The sequence below is a fragment of the Vanessa atalanta genome, chromosome 16, assembly GCF_905147765.1.
Source record: "Vanessa atalanta chromosome 16, ilVanAtal1.2, whole genome shotgun sequence".
In the NCBI taxonomy this organism is placed as follows: Eukaryota; Metazoa; Arthropoda; class Insecta; order Lepidoptera; family Nymphalidae; genus Vanessa; species Vanessa atalanta.
This window is the reverse complement of record NC_061886.1, coordinates 10,878,759-10,894,859: the sequence shown is the minus strand read 5'-3', so window position 1 is coordinate 10,894,859 and position 16,101 is coordinate 10,878,759. Positions and strand designations below refer to the sequence as shown.

The window sequence follows — 16,101 nt, the reverse complement described above, 5'->3', positions numbered from 1 at the left end:
AAAGCCTATAATATCTAACTATTTGATTCAGATATTATATTCATAAATTCACATGATTTAAGTATAAAACTGATGTAACTACGAAACTAGTGCCATTTATAGCGTGATGTGCGCTCGTTAAATAATTCCATTATAATCTGAGCGATAAAATTATTTTATGTTTTTTTTATTGACATAATTACTGGTTGTTTATTTAAATTTGTATGAGGGTAATACATCTTTAGGCGCGTTGAGAGTAAATTTTGAAGATGGAACAGAAGTGACGACAACAAATTAAGCTAAACATACTTATTTAGTTATCAATGACTGATAGCATATACATGTATATTTGGAAGAAAATTACGAAAAAAGAAGAGTACTATAATTAGTTGACTATCAAACTTATACTACAAATAAGTATAATTCTAAAACTACACTCACAATTTTTTATGAATCTATCACAACCATATTGGTTATCCGATTGGAAGTCCTAATAATTTCTTATAAACACTGGTATTGCAAGTATAAAATATTGTACTACTGACCATGGGATTCAAGGTATTATCTATTGTAGAGTCTTTATATATAAAATAATATACTCGGTCATATTCTAAATAAACTGGCTCACTTTTCCAACCGGAACAGGGTAACTTAAAATAATGCCCAACTGAAAAAAAATGACTATATCTACAAAACCTATAGCAGAAGTAGCAGCGCGTTTTTATATAATCTTTTAGTATATAACATTAATATATGATTTTTAAAGGATTTTCACATTTTTCGGGCAATGAAATGGAATAACAGCTCATTGGAGAAATATATCTGTGATGGCCCTCTATAACACGTTGTGAGTTCCATACCTGAGGAAGCAGTACTGAATTTACATGTAGCGAATTGTATTTATAAATAATTCATCTCGTGTTCGGTGGCGAAGGAAAACGTCCTCAAAAACCGTCATCTATCGGATGAAATCATGTCACTTGTGTGCCACCAATTCAAATTGGAGTAACGTGGTGGAAATACCTAAAAAGAAATAATTATAGCTTACCTTTTTTTAGTACGTTTGGAACCATTCCATTCCAAGTACTCAATGAAATGAACTTAATAGATTTATTAATGCATATTTATAATTTTAAGGAACATTTATTTTATATTTTCCGTTTGTACTTTCAACGAAATATGAAGATTATTTCCTCATAAAATCTTCTTATACATTGACCCGTTTTCATATCTTTGTGACACCATCAAATTCTTCTCGTACATTTTCGGAGCGGGTGAATTGTGGACATATTTACGATAAAATGAGTCTTATGCTGTTCGTATTAAGGACTATAGGTTTAAAGGACATTAGAGCTCTTAAGGCTTATATGAATAAAAGATGGCGTTAACGATTCGTCGATATGACAATGGGAACACTTCGTTTTCATGTAATATCGATTATGGATTGATAAGATGTCTCGTGCTATTTTTGTATTAGATACCTACTTCATGAACCAAAAGACATTCATGATATTTATGTTTTAATTAGTAATTTTAGTTTATATATACGTATTCATTAATAGTGCAATTTTTTTATATTTTCGTGACGAGGGGATAAAGGAATTCATTACCTTGAAATTTTGGGTTAATATTGGTAGAAGCCATCCAGGAGATCAGAATCGAATTGAATTCGGTCTCGGAATCTCAGACCTGCGAAAGAAACTTAGCAGAATTATTCTCTCTGTATGTTTGTTTTCAAAAATTATAGCTTACTATATAAGAAACGCCTGAACACAAACAATCGCCTTCAGGCCTTTTTTTATCTAAAAAGGAGTCTACTCTATGCTCGGCAGAAATAACAATAACTAACTAAAACAAACAAAAATAAATATCTTTGTCTTATAATTATATGTAGTAACGAATTATATAGTACTAGCTGAAACTGCGGCTTTACCCGAACGAAATTTATAAAACTTTACCCATATAACGCGAACTGTCACCCCCAATTTTGCCGTCTTGGGGCGTGAATTGAAAATCCTAAGACTACTTTCTACTCGAACAATTTCCATACCAAATACATCTAAATCGGTCCAGCGGTTTAAGCGAGAAGAGGTAAAAAACAGAGTTACTTTCGCATTTATAATATTAGTACAGACACACGCTACACGTAGTAAATAAAACATCATACCGTTTATCGTCACGGCATACGCGTCGGTCTTATTTCCCGAGTGCGTCAATACATGTTTCACATCAAAAGTCATTACTTTTATAGTCATATCAATTAACGTGCAATATCTGATAAAATGAGTTTTATCGTATAATTTTATTGCTTACAAACAAAATTAAAGAGGCATTGCTAAGCACGGTGGGCATTCGTTAGTATTTCGTATAAAATAATAAACAAAATATCAGGTTAAAATAACCAAAATGATCACACCCAAATGTTGTACGGAACGAGTTTCATTCGTTCCGACAGTGCAGAAAATGAATGCCATTAAACAAAATTATATTAAAACATGAAACTAGCGCTGTACGATGCTCGTAAAGTTGTTATAATTTTAAGTTTTTATATATTATACCGAGGAATGTTATGTCTGTTTGTTTTACCGTAATATTATCATTTTTTTATCTAAAAATTAGATTTATGAAGTATGATACTTGATACCCTTCCCACCAAAGGCTTTTTTGATTCTGTCTGGCTATGTTTCACCATCCATTGTTTAAGGACCATCCTCTCAAATAGCAATATTTGGTATTGCTGTGTACCCGTTTGAAGGCTGAGTCAGCCCGTGTAACTGGAGGTGCAAGGGCAATTGTAATTGTAAGGGGTGGCAAATATTTTATATAAAGATAATGACTATGGTGGAAACCACTTACCATCAATCTTATAAAAACTGTATCTGGGTCATATATAGTCAGGGTTTGTTGCTAGTATATTACGAACTAAAGTTCCCCAATTTCTGTCATATTCGTAGAGCTCCTAACTGAGAACCTTGTTTTGACGATGCAATGCATAATAAGTTATATAAGGACGAGTTCACATTGTACGATGTTTGTAAACGACGAACAATGGCATCAATATTACAACGTGAAAGTTTCACAATTTACATAATAAACAGCAAATTGAGTTAGTTGTTAATTCCGTCTTGATTTTCTCATAGATTTGCGTCAATGTTGATACTGCATTCTTGTATAGAGTTGGAAGGTGGGTGAACTTTTCAAATCACACACGTGCTGGATATCGGCCTCTCCCAATGTGTGTCTCACGGTTGATCGCTTTCCGCATCCAGTCTAGAATATTTTTTTCCAAGTGTCTTTAGATATTCTCATAAAAAAAACAAATCCAATTCCTATCACTTATATCATATAGATTTACTTACATTTAAGTACAATGTAAGGAAAAAACGTTTCCATAAAATTACTAATTTTTAAGATTATTGTATATAATACGATCTCGTTTGAAAAAAAATCCTTAGGTACAAAGTTAATTAGTAATCCTTTCTGTCATATTGTCCGAAAAAAATCATTATACATATATATTTGTTCGAAAATACTTCAAGAATTTACGTTAACATTTTCCAAATACACTTTTTACCCAACGAAAGAGTACGACAAAAACGTCGTCAGTTAATTTGTTTTCCCTAGTGACTTGCCTTAAGTTTGAATCATAAACTAGAGAAACTGCTAATTAGGCAACCAAAAACCCCTAATTAATAAAGTTTTCCTGTCTTCTCGATTACAGAACTAGTAAGTGTTCTTCCAAGTTATTTATTCAAAGCTAAGTTTAATAATGACAAAGAAAATTCGATTTAATAACATTATCAAATTACTGACTTACGTAAAACACATAGCCCAAACCTGTTAGAGATTTACCAACTCTAACAGGGTGAAAGATTGAACAGAAATTATTTATGGAATATAAATGGTACTCACTTAAAAGAGATGATTTTTCAAAATTCATCTCCAATGGAGGGATGAAAATTTATATGAAGATTCGTAAACTGTAAAAAATATGAGAATCGGTATTTAGGCTCATATATACGAGTCAGACATTTTACCAATTATTTTTTTGAAAATTCATCATCTAAGAAGGTGAAACTTAAGATGATGGTTATTATGGAAGTCCTTATTTTTGGAAGTTAGAAATATCGATATCGGTATTTAGTCTTCTATTTGTGGGTAAAATATTTTCAAAATTCAGAGAGTGAAAATGGATATGAAACTTTGTATTTTCGTTATTTTTTTAAAGTTAAAAACGTAGAAATCTGTGTTTTTTTCCATGTCATTTATAACCAAAAGACTTTTATTATATACGATTAGTGGGTGTGTTAATTTTTATATATTATTCCGAAAAATCAATAAAATTAAGTCAATGCTTATTGAACATATAGTAAATTCATGAGCTTTAAATTTGTCATAGAAATGAATACCTTGCCCCAGGAAGGATATATTAACTTTGCGAAGTCGGAAACTAGATGTTATTAGTTTTCCTTTCCTCCTCGTGTCCATTTAATGATTGTCACCGTTTCTTTCAAAAAGATCGATATTATTGTAAATATAAATAATATTGTTGTAAACGACGACCGTGGTCGAGTAGTGCTTACACAGGTTTTCATGGGAACGCCACTCCGAGGTCCCGGGTTCGATTCCTGGCCGAGTCGATGTAGAAAAAGTTCTTTAGTTATCTATGTTGTCTTGGGTCTGGGTGTTTGTGGTACCGTCGTTACTTCTTATTTTCCATAATACAAGTGCTATAGCTACTTACATTGCGATCAGAGTAATGTATGTGATGTTGTCCAATATTTAAAATATATATATATTGTGAACCAACTGTAAGTATACTCACTTTATTAAAAACATCTCGAAGGGAGTCTCGAGCTCCAAGATTATAAATAAACCGGATAGCTCTTTTTTGTAGCATGAAAACAGTTTCGTTTATCGTTACTCAAAAGCAAATTGCCGTAAAACATAATACTATGAAAGTAACCAAAGTATCGAGCGTGAACAAACGTATCGAGTAATCGAACAGCAACATCGGTTACAACAACGGACGACATCTAAATCATTATACTTAAAGTTCGAAGTAATATCAGCGCTCCTTTGTCAACTCTTCACATTAAAAAAAACCAATGAAATAGTGAGCTAATAGGAGGAAAATATCAAGTTAAAAGTCATAATAAAAATATCGTGCAGAAGTCAAAATCAAAACTGATTGGTAAGTTGACTCAAAAACGACCGTCTCAATAGTATGGTAAGGCCTCTTTTGTTTTGAGTTTTGGAGCTCATTCCACCACGCTGTTTCAATTTGAGTTTTGACACTTATGGGAAATTTCCATCAAGCTGTCACTGTCGCTGTAAAACAAGTCTATATTTATTTATTTATTTTTATTTTTATTTATTGAAAAAGTTACACCATCAACTTCTTAAACAGTTTTTTTTTGTTTTTTAATTTGTTGGTAAAATTGTAGGTCTGTTAAGCTTCCCGATTAATTCATGTTCAGATACAGCTTCATTACAATTTCATCATTCGTGGAAATTAAAGTGCAATCATCCAGCAACATTATTATTGAAATCCTAGGAAGCAGTTGAAAATAATGAGTTCCGAAAACTGAAAACTTTATTTGTTTTCACGTAGATCGACATATGAAAATTTAAAGAGGAAGTATTCCATGAATCGCTACTGATTGATTCACAATAATCTAAAGAATAACATTATATCTATATTTAAATATAATATAAGGCCTTTTCATACTTTAAACATTTTTCTTGTTTACAATTAAATTTAGTGTGCTTAAGTTAAATACCTAATAGCAAAAATTTAGTCAGCTTTTATTTTTATTTAATGTTATTTAACTAATTAATTATTTAACTACACTATTTTTTTTTAATTTAGTACATAATGCAAGTAAAACGTATTCATGAACGTTTTACGAGCAAACTTCATGAACACACATCCTTCAAAAACACTGAATCGGATTTTGATTGATTAGGTATCTTTAAAAAAACATTTTAAATAATAATAAAAAAAATTGCATAAATTTGAATTAAATAAAATTCTACGAAAAACAATTTTAACGACAATTTAGAAATTGACCGAAATTAGATTTGTATCACCTACAGCTTACATCTTACTAGCACAAAAATAGCCTTTTCAAGTGGAACACGAAAACTTCTGAAAATCGTGCCGAGTGATATTGATTTAACTTTCGAACGTTTATTTGAAGATCTGATAAGGTCTTCTAAGAAAAAATCCTAAATCAAGTCGAAAGATTTTGGTCATTTATCTTCGAGTCAATATTGGCGAGGGATATTGTTCCTCAATAATTTCCCAGCCAGCCTTATTGGGTCAGTTTCCTGTTACAGTCAATATTTACTGCGCAATTGATTATAGCCACGGCAGACGCTAGACAAGATTGTCGTGAGCACAGATTTAGAGTAGGCTAGATACCACATGTTCATTATGATAGTATGACAACAGAGCATGTCCTCTTTTCTATAAATACGTCTAATGACGTCATCCCAGTCATATATATGTCACCGTATAATTAAAAATACCGTTAGATTATAATCTATCTCGTAAAATTGTAAACTTTCGAAAGATTGTGAACCTAAACTTACAATTTAACGCATAACTTTTCAGTAGGTTATAATCTACCGAAGCTAATTAAATTTAAATTATAAAAGCTTTAACCTAACTTAACTGAAAGATTATAAACTATCGGACTTTCATACGTTTTATTGTAAGTCGTATCACCGTTTACAATTTATCGACGGTTTACAAACTCGCGAGATAGATTATAATCTAACGGTATTTACAATTTCACGGTGACATATATACTTCATAATAAATAATTAAAAAATAATAATAATAAGGTAATACTGGAGGCAGTGACTCTTAGTTTTCATAGCTTATAACTATATATATATATGTGTTTATTCAATCTATTTTAATATTTTAAAATAACTGTACTGTTCGCATATTCTTTGTTACTCTTCTTTGTCGTCAACAATTCTTACTGTGAACCTAAATTTTAAATATTTTTTTTGACATATTTGTCGGCGGAACATCACGCATGTAAGAAAACCATGTGCCCGAAAATAATTATTTTAATAATTGAAAACTGTTTATTAAATTAATAATATTTAATGAATTTTAAGACGTTAAATTAGTCTGAAATATTTTACCATCCATAAATAGTTGTTATATTGAGTGAATAGTGCCCCCCACCCAATTCTGTTATAAAAGGCCGTACGCCTGCCGGTATCAAGAGGCTTGTTCGAGCCGTCGGAGCGATCGGACCTCCTCAGTTTGGAATAAATCAGAGAAGAATATTTCCTGAGTTTAATTTCATACATTCGAGGATGGATAGAAATCCAAACCCTGACATTCGTGACGTCAGCAATGCTGACAGGCTATTCCTTCATATTTTTTTCATTTAAACTAGCCGAGCACACGATGGGATATCCCATCGAAAATATTATACAGAAACGCACCGTTGTATGTCAGTCAAATTTTATAAAGTGCGTATAAACAAGAGTACTTCATGATAGGACTGTATTTCGAAATGTTTCAGGTACTTTGTTGAAGGTAAGATATACCTTTTATAATTGGAAATGATAAACTTATGAAACAGATTTTATCATGAATCAGTTTCATAAAGTATCATTGTATTTCAACAAGTTTTTAGATCTTAGAGATATCTTCTTTAAAATTTGTAATGTTAGTACCAAAAATAGTAAGAATACAATTGAGAATTATTCAATTTAAAAACCTGTTAATTAAAAATATTATTTAACTAAGACCAGTTATGTAATGGTACAGTTATGAGCATTCTCATCCGGTCATTTACCACACATCAAAAATTCTACCGAAAAACATCAAAACATGAACATCTGTGTTCAGCTTTAAAGGGAGACATATGCAGCAGAAAGACCTGCATAAGGATTTCACTAAGCCATAGGTATTATTTTTGTATAGTATTGGTGTTAAAGTCAAAGTCAAGGTCAAAAATCTTTATTCAATATAGAAGTATTTACACTTGCTTATTGATTGTCAAAAATCTACCACCGGTTCGGAATTTAGCTCCTCGGACCTGAGAAGAACCGGCGAAAGAAACTCAGCGGGATATATATATATATATATATATATATATATATATTTTTACCATTTTGCATGTACAATGATAATTATATTTTAGTTATTTGAAACAGCCTGGAGGCGATCATTTCATTCCCAAGGTGTGCAGTCAACTAAAAAGTCATTAGTGTTGTAATATCCTTTAGCACAGAAACGCTCTTTAACGATTCTTTTGAATTTTATAATTGAATAATTTTGAACGTTTTCTGGGATCCTGTTGTAAAAACGTATACATTGCCCCAAAAAAGAGTTACTAACCCTGTGTAATCGGGTACTTGGAGTAACAAGTTTATTCTTGTTCCTAGTGTTAATAGAATGTACGTCACAATTTCTGGGAAAATCATTTATGTTTTTGCGTACATACATAACATTATCAAAAACAAATTGAGAAGCGACAGTCATTATTTTAATTTCTGTAAATTTACCTTTTAACGAATCTTTTGGGCCCAGGTTATAAATTGCACGAATAGCCCTCTTCTGCAGTACAAAAATAGTATTAATGTCAACCCCAGAGTAATATGCCATACGACATTATACTGTGGAAATCACTGAAGAAAAGTTATTATGTGTAATGTATACAACTAACTATACTTATATTCAATTACAGCAGTTCATAGCTATTTAAATCTTTTTAATTCTGAACGTGCATAAATTATCTACCTATGAAATTATTCTTTCTTTTTTTGGTGTCATGGAAAAATATCTTTAAAGGATAAGCTTGCCTTAAATACTAAATTCTCTTGGACATATTTTGTATATACATATACATATATGTTAAGCAAAAATGAATGTCACCAAGTTAAATACCGGATGGGGTAGACTATCTGCCTTCCTGTATTTAATAAAAAAAAAAAATACGAGAATTGTCGTGGTCCAAGTGGTTAGAACGAAATTGCTGTCGCTATATATAATAATATCAGAAATAATAATAAAAAAAACAACAATATTTGAATATGACTAAACGATAATCTAAAAGAAAAAAAAGGCGATTGTCATCAATTTCTGCCAATCTACTCTACTATAAATCCGCGTAAAAGAACTTCGTTTCAAAAACATGTGTTTAAGATCTCTTTTCATAAAATCTCTGTTATTGTTCGCCTTATGTCTACATTACTCTTTAGTAGGCGATTGATTAGACCCTGTCCTCTGAAATTTAATTACGCGCCACAGAGGCCGCTTTGTACTTTGAATCGTTTACTACAAAGAGATCGATACAAGTTAATAAACACACAATATATAACATAGCACTTCTTAAGTCAACGTTATCGCTTAACTAATCTCAAAGTCTCATCTTTGAGTAGCATTTGCTATTTACGCTATTTATCGAAGACAATTAAAAGAGCCTTACAGGTTAGTTACAACACTAATACATTAACAGGGATGAATTATGCTACAATGAGGATATACCAGAAGGTTTATCCACTAGTTGCAGTAGAACATTATGACGTAATTTTCACAAACACTCAAAAGCACAATTGTATTAATTGTGTCAGGGGAAATCAAGGATGAGTTCATAATTATATCAATGCTATTTAATTGCGCATAAAAGTGTTGATTACCTCGACGTTAACAATCAATCTGCAAAAACTTAAAATAAGCTTTTACTTTTGCTTATTCAATATATATGTATATATATTATGTAATAGGTATAGGGACGGGCAAATGATCCACCTAATAGTTAGTGGTCACCGCTCATAGACATTGACGCTGCAAGAAATAATAACCACTTATTACATCACACCAATTCGCCACCAAACTTGGGAGCTAGGAAGTTATGTCCTTCATGCCTGTAGTTACATTGGATTACTCACCTTTCCAACTAAGTAGTGCTATTTGGTGGCAGAATATCGGATGAGTGGGTAGTACATGAAAAATACTTTTTTTGTAAAGTAACTTTACAAAAAAATTATGTTTTATGAAAATGTTAAAGTCATCAAATGACCCACTGCAATTTTAAGGTGTTCCTTCTTCTTAAAAACAAGGTAAAGTTAATGTGGACCGATGGGTACAAATGTTGCATAATTTAACTTGTTATAATATGCAGGTTACTTCACGATTCTTACCTTTACCTTGAGAGCTAGATGAATGACAAAAACAATAACAGAACATGACATGCAATCCTCGATTCAGTTTGACGTAGGTATATCAGGAATGTATATTACAAAAAGCCTTCCTAACACTTTTCACCCAATTATAATCACGTCAAATAGATGTGAATGAAAGTAAAAATTAATAAAAGAGGGCGCGTAGAGGGAGGTTGAAACGAAGTTATTTTCGCTATGTTATATTTCGAATAACAGATACAATAAAATAAATTAACAACGTGAGAAAAATTAAATGAAAACGACAAAATTGTTATTAAAAATCAAATGTGAATAAAAAAAATAGGTTTGAATAATATTTTTTAAAAGCGTCTGCAATAGAAAGAGTTATGTAGAAAAAGAAAGAGAGGTAAGGGTCGTCTGGAGGGGCATAAAGTTTTTTTCTTACTTGACAATTCGTGCCAGTTCTCTCTACTTTTTTTCAAAAATATATTATTTATACCACACAATATAATTGACGGCAAGGATGTATATAATTAAGAACTACGCTTAAACTAAACTTGCTTCGTTAACGGCTTGAAGGGATGTAAGGGCAGTCAACAACGTCCTTAGGGTCCCTACTGTCAACCTTACCTGACCGTGGTGCATCCTGCTGATCAACGAACGAAACTCTGGCGATCGAAATCTTGGCGATATATCCATACAAACAGCGCTACCAGCGAAAGATTTAGCTTCTGCGTCACCAACCCGCCGGCCAAGCGTGGTGACTAATGTAATACACCCTTCTAAGCGACGACAAAAAATCATACTATACTACATTTTATCTAATAAGCGCTAAATATTTGGGGATGTCTCCGTGATCAATAGGATAAACGCTAGAAGTGATCACCGTAAGAGGAACCCTGAATATCATCACATCACATTAAAATCGTACCTTCGCGGTTAATGAAGCCAATTCTTAGACCAATGCTGCACCAGTTCGAAGATGACTGCAAAAGCTTCCAGGAGTTACAGAACCGATTTGTAATGATTAGGTGGGTAAAAATTATTTTCAACAAATGAGCAATGGACGTATGTCAAAACTCTCAGGCTAAAATCTGGAAGAGATGACAAGGAGAGTAGGAGGAGAACAGCAAAATATGTCGCCATCTGAGTGTTAGGAACTTTTACTTGATAGTAGGGCCCTTGTGCAAGTCCGGTTCGCTAGGTACGAACTTATTTTCGTGCAATTATTTGGTCGGCGTATTTTGATATTTTTAACTGTTAAGGTTATTCTAACGTTTCTACTTTTAGGATAACGTGTTATAACGTCCATATTATATTGAATACACCAGTGCTAGTCCGGTCACTGATGTTAAGTAACATCGGGCGCGTTCAGTACTTAGTTGGGTGACCGCTTGGGAACACCGCGTGTGTTAAAAAACAATAGCAATTAAGGGTGAAGTTAGTTCATCGTCGTCTTTTGATATTTTAACAGCTGTTCGGGGTATTCTAATGTTTTACCAGTCCGACTTGTTCTTCAAGTTAAAGTGGTTTCTGTTCACATAATTTAATCAATTTGATCAATATTCTCGATTTGTCAGGATTAGAATTTATACGCGATACAAGAAGAATGACGTATTCAAAGTAGAACTAAAGACAATCTGTCATCATCTATGAGGTTGTTAGCGCACTTAAATAAAAATGAAAGACAAGATTCATTTAAAATCTTCGATTTATTTAAATAATAAAACATTTTTTTACAGTAAAAACATCAATTAAAACCGTGTCGAATTATAATGCGATCTCAATACAAATATTTGCTATGACGCCCAGACCCAAATTCGAGACGGTTACTATAAACATAAATATAACATTAGAAAAATATTTCTGAATTCTAAAAAACAACACACTTATTACGACGAAGATAATTACAAAAATGCTGGGGAAAACTACAGTTTACAAAACAATAGCTATCAATAACGCATTGATTGTTTGGCTTATTGATTGACTTGACCTAAATTATGTTTTGATCCGTCGTTTTGCTATTGATATATAAATTATCAGTAACAAGAGACTCAACAACGTTTTAATGTCAAATGGTAATTGATGTTACTAAAATAACTCGATAATCGCATTTGTCCTGACAGATGTCGTCATCAACAAATATTATTTTGATGTCACTAACTGTCAATAATTACTTGGTGGTAGGTTTGGCAAATCTGTCTGAGTGGGTATCTACTATACACGCTTAAGAGATATGACATCTTGGTTTTTTCATCCCAATGTTGGTGGCGTATTGGCGGTGTAAGGAATGGTTAATATTTCTTACAGCGCCAATATCTTTGGGTGGCGATGAAGATTTATCGTCAGGTATTCAATTTGCGCGTCCGCTCTTACATATATCATAAAAAAACTACGATCGATATCTGTAAAATGTTATAAGATTGCGATTGTGAGTGCATTTAACAATTACTTATTTTGTTTCCAAATGGAATAGTAATAAACTGAAATATATTTTCTGATGAGGCCATAGAGTCATAAATAATAAATTTCGATGAAAATGTTAGTGAAATTAAATTAAATTGTACGCCAGAGGATTTGTGCAGATACGAAATCGTTCCCAAAACTTAAACAAAAGAAGTATTCTACAATTTGCAGATAGAATTGTTAAGGAAAAGACAGAAAATTTTACATTACAACAGTGTAATATTTTTTTTTTTACGTGTTTTGTATGTCCCTTCTTTATACTTATTTACATTTATATATATTTTATCTACATAAATGTCATAATTTTATGACATTCAACGTCCAACTTATTTCCCCAGCCGAACGTTTGAACAGCCATGATTTTCTATATCCTAAGTTATATTGACTAGACTTTTACCTTTTATTTGGCACATTTTCTTGGTTGTTTATATTTAAACATTTTTTTATAAGTAAAGAAAATTCAATTTCTCTCGCTTCCATGCCCGAGGGGCACATTCCTTACAGCTAAGGAATTGCTTATACTAAAAAGAAAGCGTTTTTCAGAACAATAACGAACTGTTGAATAAAATATTTTGCGTTCTGAATTAGATTTTTATACAACTTAAAAGATAAAATATGACTGAAGATTAAATGATCTATCAAGGTCAAGAGATTTAGGTATGTTATAATATGTAAGTCACGAGCACACTAGCTTTCTTTATGTTACTAAAATCAGATCTCAGAACACATTTTGAATTAATAAATGATTCAAAGATTTTGATACCAAATATCATATCTATTTGGTTTCTTCTAATCACTATAAAAATGTACAAGCAATTATGAAATTTAAAACTAGTATTGCAGCAAATACAATTTGTATGAGCACTTCCTTAGCGTTCAGATTTCTGAATAATGCCTCTAAATCTTCGGTCGTTTACCTTAATTACTGAGATTGAAAATTATTACATGGATTAAAATTTTCATTTCATGATCAACAAATCGTATAGACTTATCACATGTATTTGATAATTCTTAATGTTCTACATTGTATTTATAATTTGAAGAACTCATAAATAGGGTTTATTAAATATCCAGAATAATTTATTACAGTAATAAAATTTGACACAAATTCTATAGCTATAATAAGTTTGAGAATTATGACTTATTTATTTAAAAGTTCATCATTGTACAATTTGATCACTGTTTCGTCTTTCATTTTTACAAAATATACAAAATTTTATAAACTAACAACAACTACATTATTTTGGTCAAGATGAAAATTGATTTTAGTAAAATTTTTTAATATTTTTAAGTAAAAATAAAATTTATTTTTATCGTTTTTCAATTGCAATTTAATGTTTAAAATTTTGAACAATGTGATACTAATGTTTATTAGGTTTTTTATTAATTTTAATGTTATATTTTAAATAAATTATTATTCTGAATTTAAGTCTAATCTAATTTGAGACATTATAATAAAACTATTTACAATGAAATTGATTTAATAGGAATTATTATTAGGACTGTTATCATTCGAACTACAATTCAAACTTGTATCAATCATATTCATTTCTATAACATTAGAATTAATTTCATCTTTTGCATCTACAGTTATGTTATCTTCATTTGAATCCTCATTAATAATATGATTATCATTTTCTTCTATATTATTTACAATGACATCCCTATCTAAATTTTCACAACTATCACCAGAATTAATAATATTGTCTCTTATTGAATCTGTAATAGATTCTCTTTTTTCAACTATAACATCTACACTAGGTCTGTAAAAATCATTTTTGTCATTTTTAGGTAAATCTGGCGGACGAACAGTTGACAGCGTGCTGGATAAAAATGATGATTGTAAATTGTAACCAGGTAACAATTTTGGTTGTAAGGGTAACATCAAATCTAAGGAACCGGTGGTTGCAGGTCTCGGTTGCAGGGGTGGGGCGGTCATCAAAGGTGGTTGCAGAGACGCCAATGAAATAGCACCGCACTGCGTGTTGATTATCGGGCTCTCAACTGGAAAAAAGTAAGGAAAATTTAGCATCTCACTTGTTTTTATTAACAATGCAAATTTGAGACAAATATGTAATGCATTTTTTATGTATGTATATTTTAATTCTGCATCATAAAAATAAATATAACTTGAAGGTAATTTAATTGTAAGTATTAAAAATTTATTTGCCTCTGGGTGGGCTCTAAGGGTTTGTGTATAGAAGCGTAAATGACGATCACGGGTTGCTTAGGCGTTTTACCTATTGGTGCTCTTGCTTGAAGAGGTTGGGCGGTGGCTGGTGGACGAAGCATGTTTGACGGGCCCTGTAGTGCTAGGCTTATCATGTTCATACCATTCACACCTAAAAAATCGATAAATGAATTAATGTTAAGTATTATATAGGTACTCCTTAGTTTATACTCCTAAGTTATTTATTATTCAAACAGCTTTAATTTTTAGAAAGACAGTCATAACTAAACTGGATTAGAGTTTTCGAAATTAACCTACATTGTAGCGGATAACAATGTCATTAATAGCGCCATCTGTCGGTACTGAAAGAAACCTCTACGAAAACTCACCGAACTTATTGTTCCCGGGTAACTCCTTTAGAACCACGGGATGTTTAACTGCGTTCACTCTCCGGTTAGAGGCGCTAGCGTCGCGTTTCCTACGAGGTTGTTCAACTGGTAGCACACGTCGCCGCTTCTTGGGTAGTTTTGATCGCGCCTGCCGATAGATGGCGTTTATTAATATTATGTATCGGTTATCTATGTTTTCATCTTAAATTATTTTTATATAAAAGTGTTACATGTATTTTTTTATTGTATAAAAGGCGAGCATTTATCTGGAATTGTGACATTATTACGGATTGTCACATAAGTTTTGACATACTTAACAATAATTTTGCATATAAATACATCACTTCTGTTAATGCGAAAGGTCGGTTATTACTACAGATACAGATAAATATTATGTAACAACAAACTTTGGAAACAATCATATTGTATTATATCATAATATAAGCTGATAAGTTTCAATGATGTTTCTAAGAAGAGCAAAAGTTGGTAGAAGTATGACTGGGGACAGAAAATAAATAAGTCATTTACGACTAGGATTTTGGTTTTATGGTATCATACAGAGCAGATGTAACCTCATCGTGTTTAGTTTTGCGGAGTAAGCTTATTAATTTTTGTTTCTTTGGAAATGAATAAATTTATAAGAAAATCGTATTGATAATTTGGTAAAAGCAGCTTTATGTTATATGCCGTCTTTGCCTTCGGTCGTGTTCGATGTATTGGGATGAAATATATTTATTCTGAAGAAGTATATTTTATAATCGTAATTTTTGATAACCATCTGATGGTTTATGGTCACTACTTGAAGAAGTATTAATCATTCCTCAAATCACCACTAACTAAACGCGCTCCTAACCTTGGGAACTAAGATTTTAAATCCCTTGAACACATACTAACTCTGATTAACTCACGCTTAAAATCAAATCACAAAAATACTGT

The 16,101-nt window shown here is 31.6% G+C and overlaps 1 protein-coding gene across 1 annotated transcript in view; it reads right to left on the bottom strand.

The window, feature by feature from the left end:
• Positions 1 to 14,086: 14,086 nt before the first annotated feature.
• The window catches only part of LOC125070133 (potassium voltage-gated channel protein Shaw-like), a 252,867-nt gene continuing 250,852 nt past the window's right edge, over positions 14,087 to 16,101 (bottom strand). Inside the window, exons 8-10 of the mRNA XM_047679833.1 lie at positions 15,166 to 15,313; positions 14,847 to 14,948; positions 14,087 to 14,610 (exon numbers count right to left, since the gene is read on the bottom strand). Coding sequence (XP_047535789.1) covers positions 14,087 to 14,610; positions 14,847 to 14,948; positions 15,166 to 15,313 — 774 coding nt within the window. The remainder of the gene's footprint in view (positions 14,611 to 14,846; positions 14,949 to 15,165; positions 15,314 to 16,101) is intronic.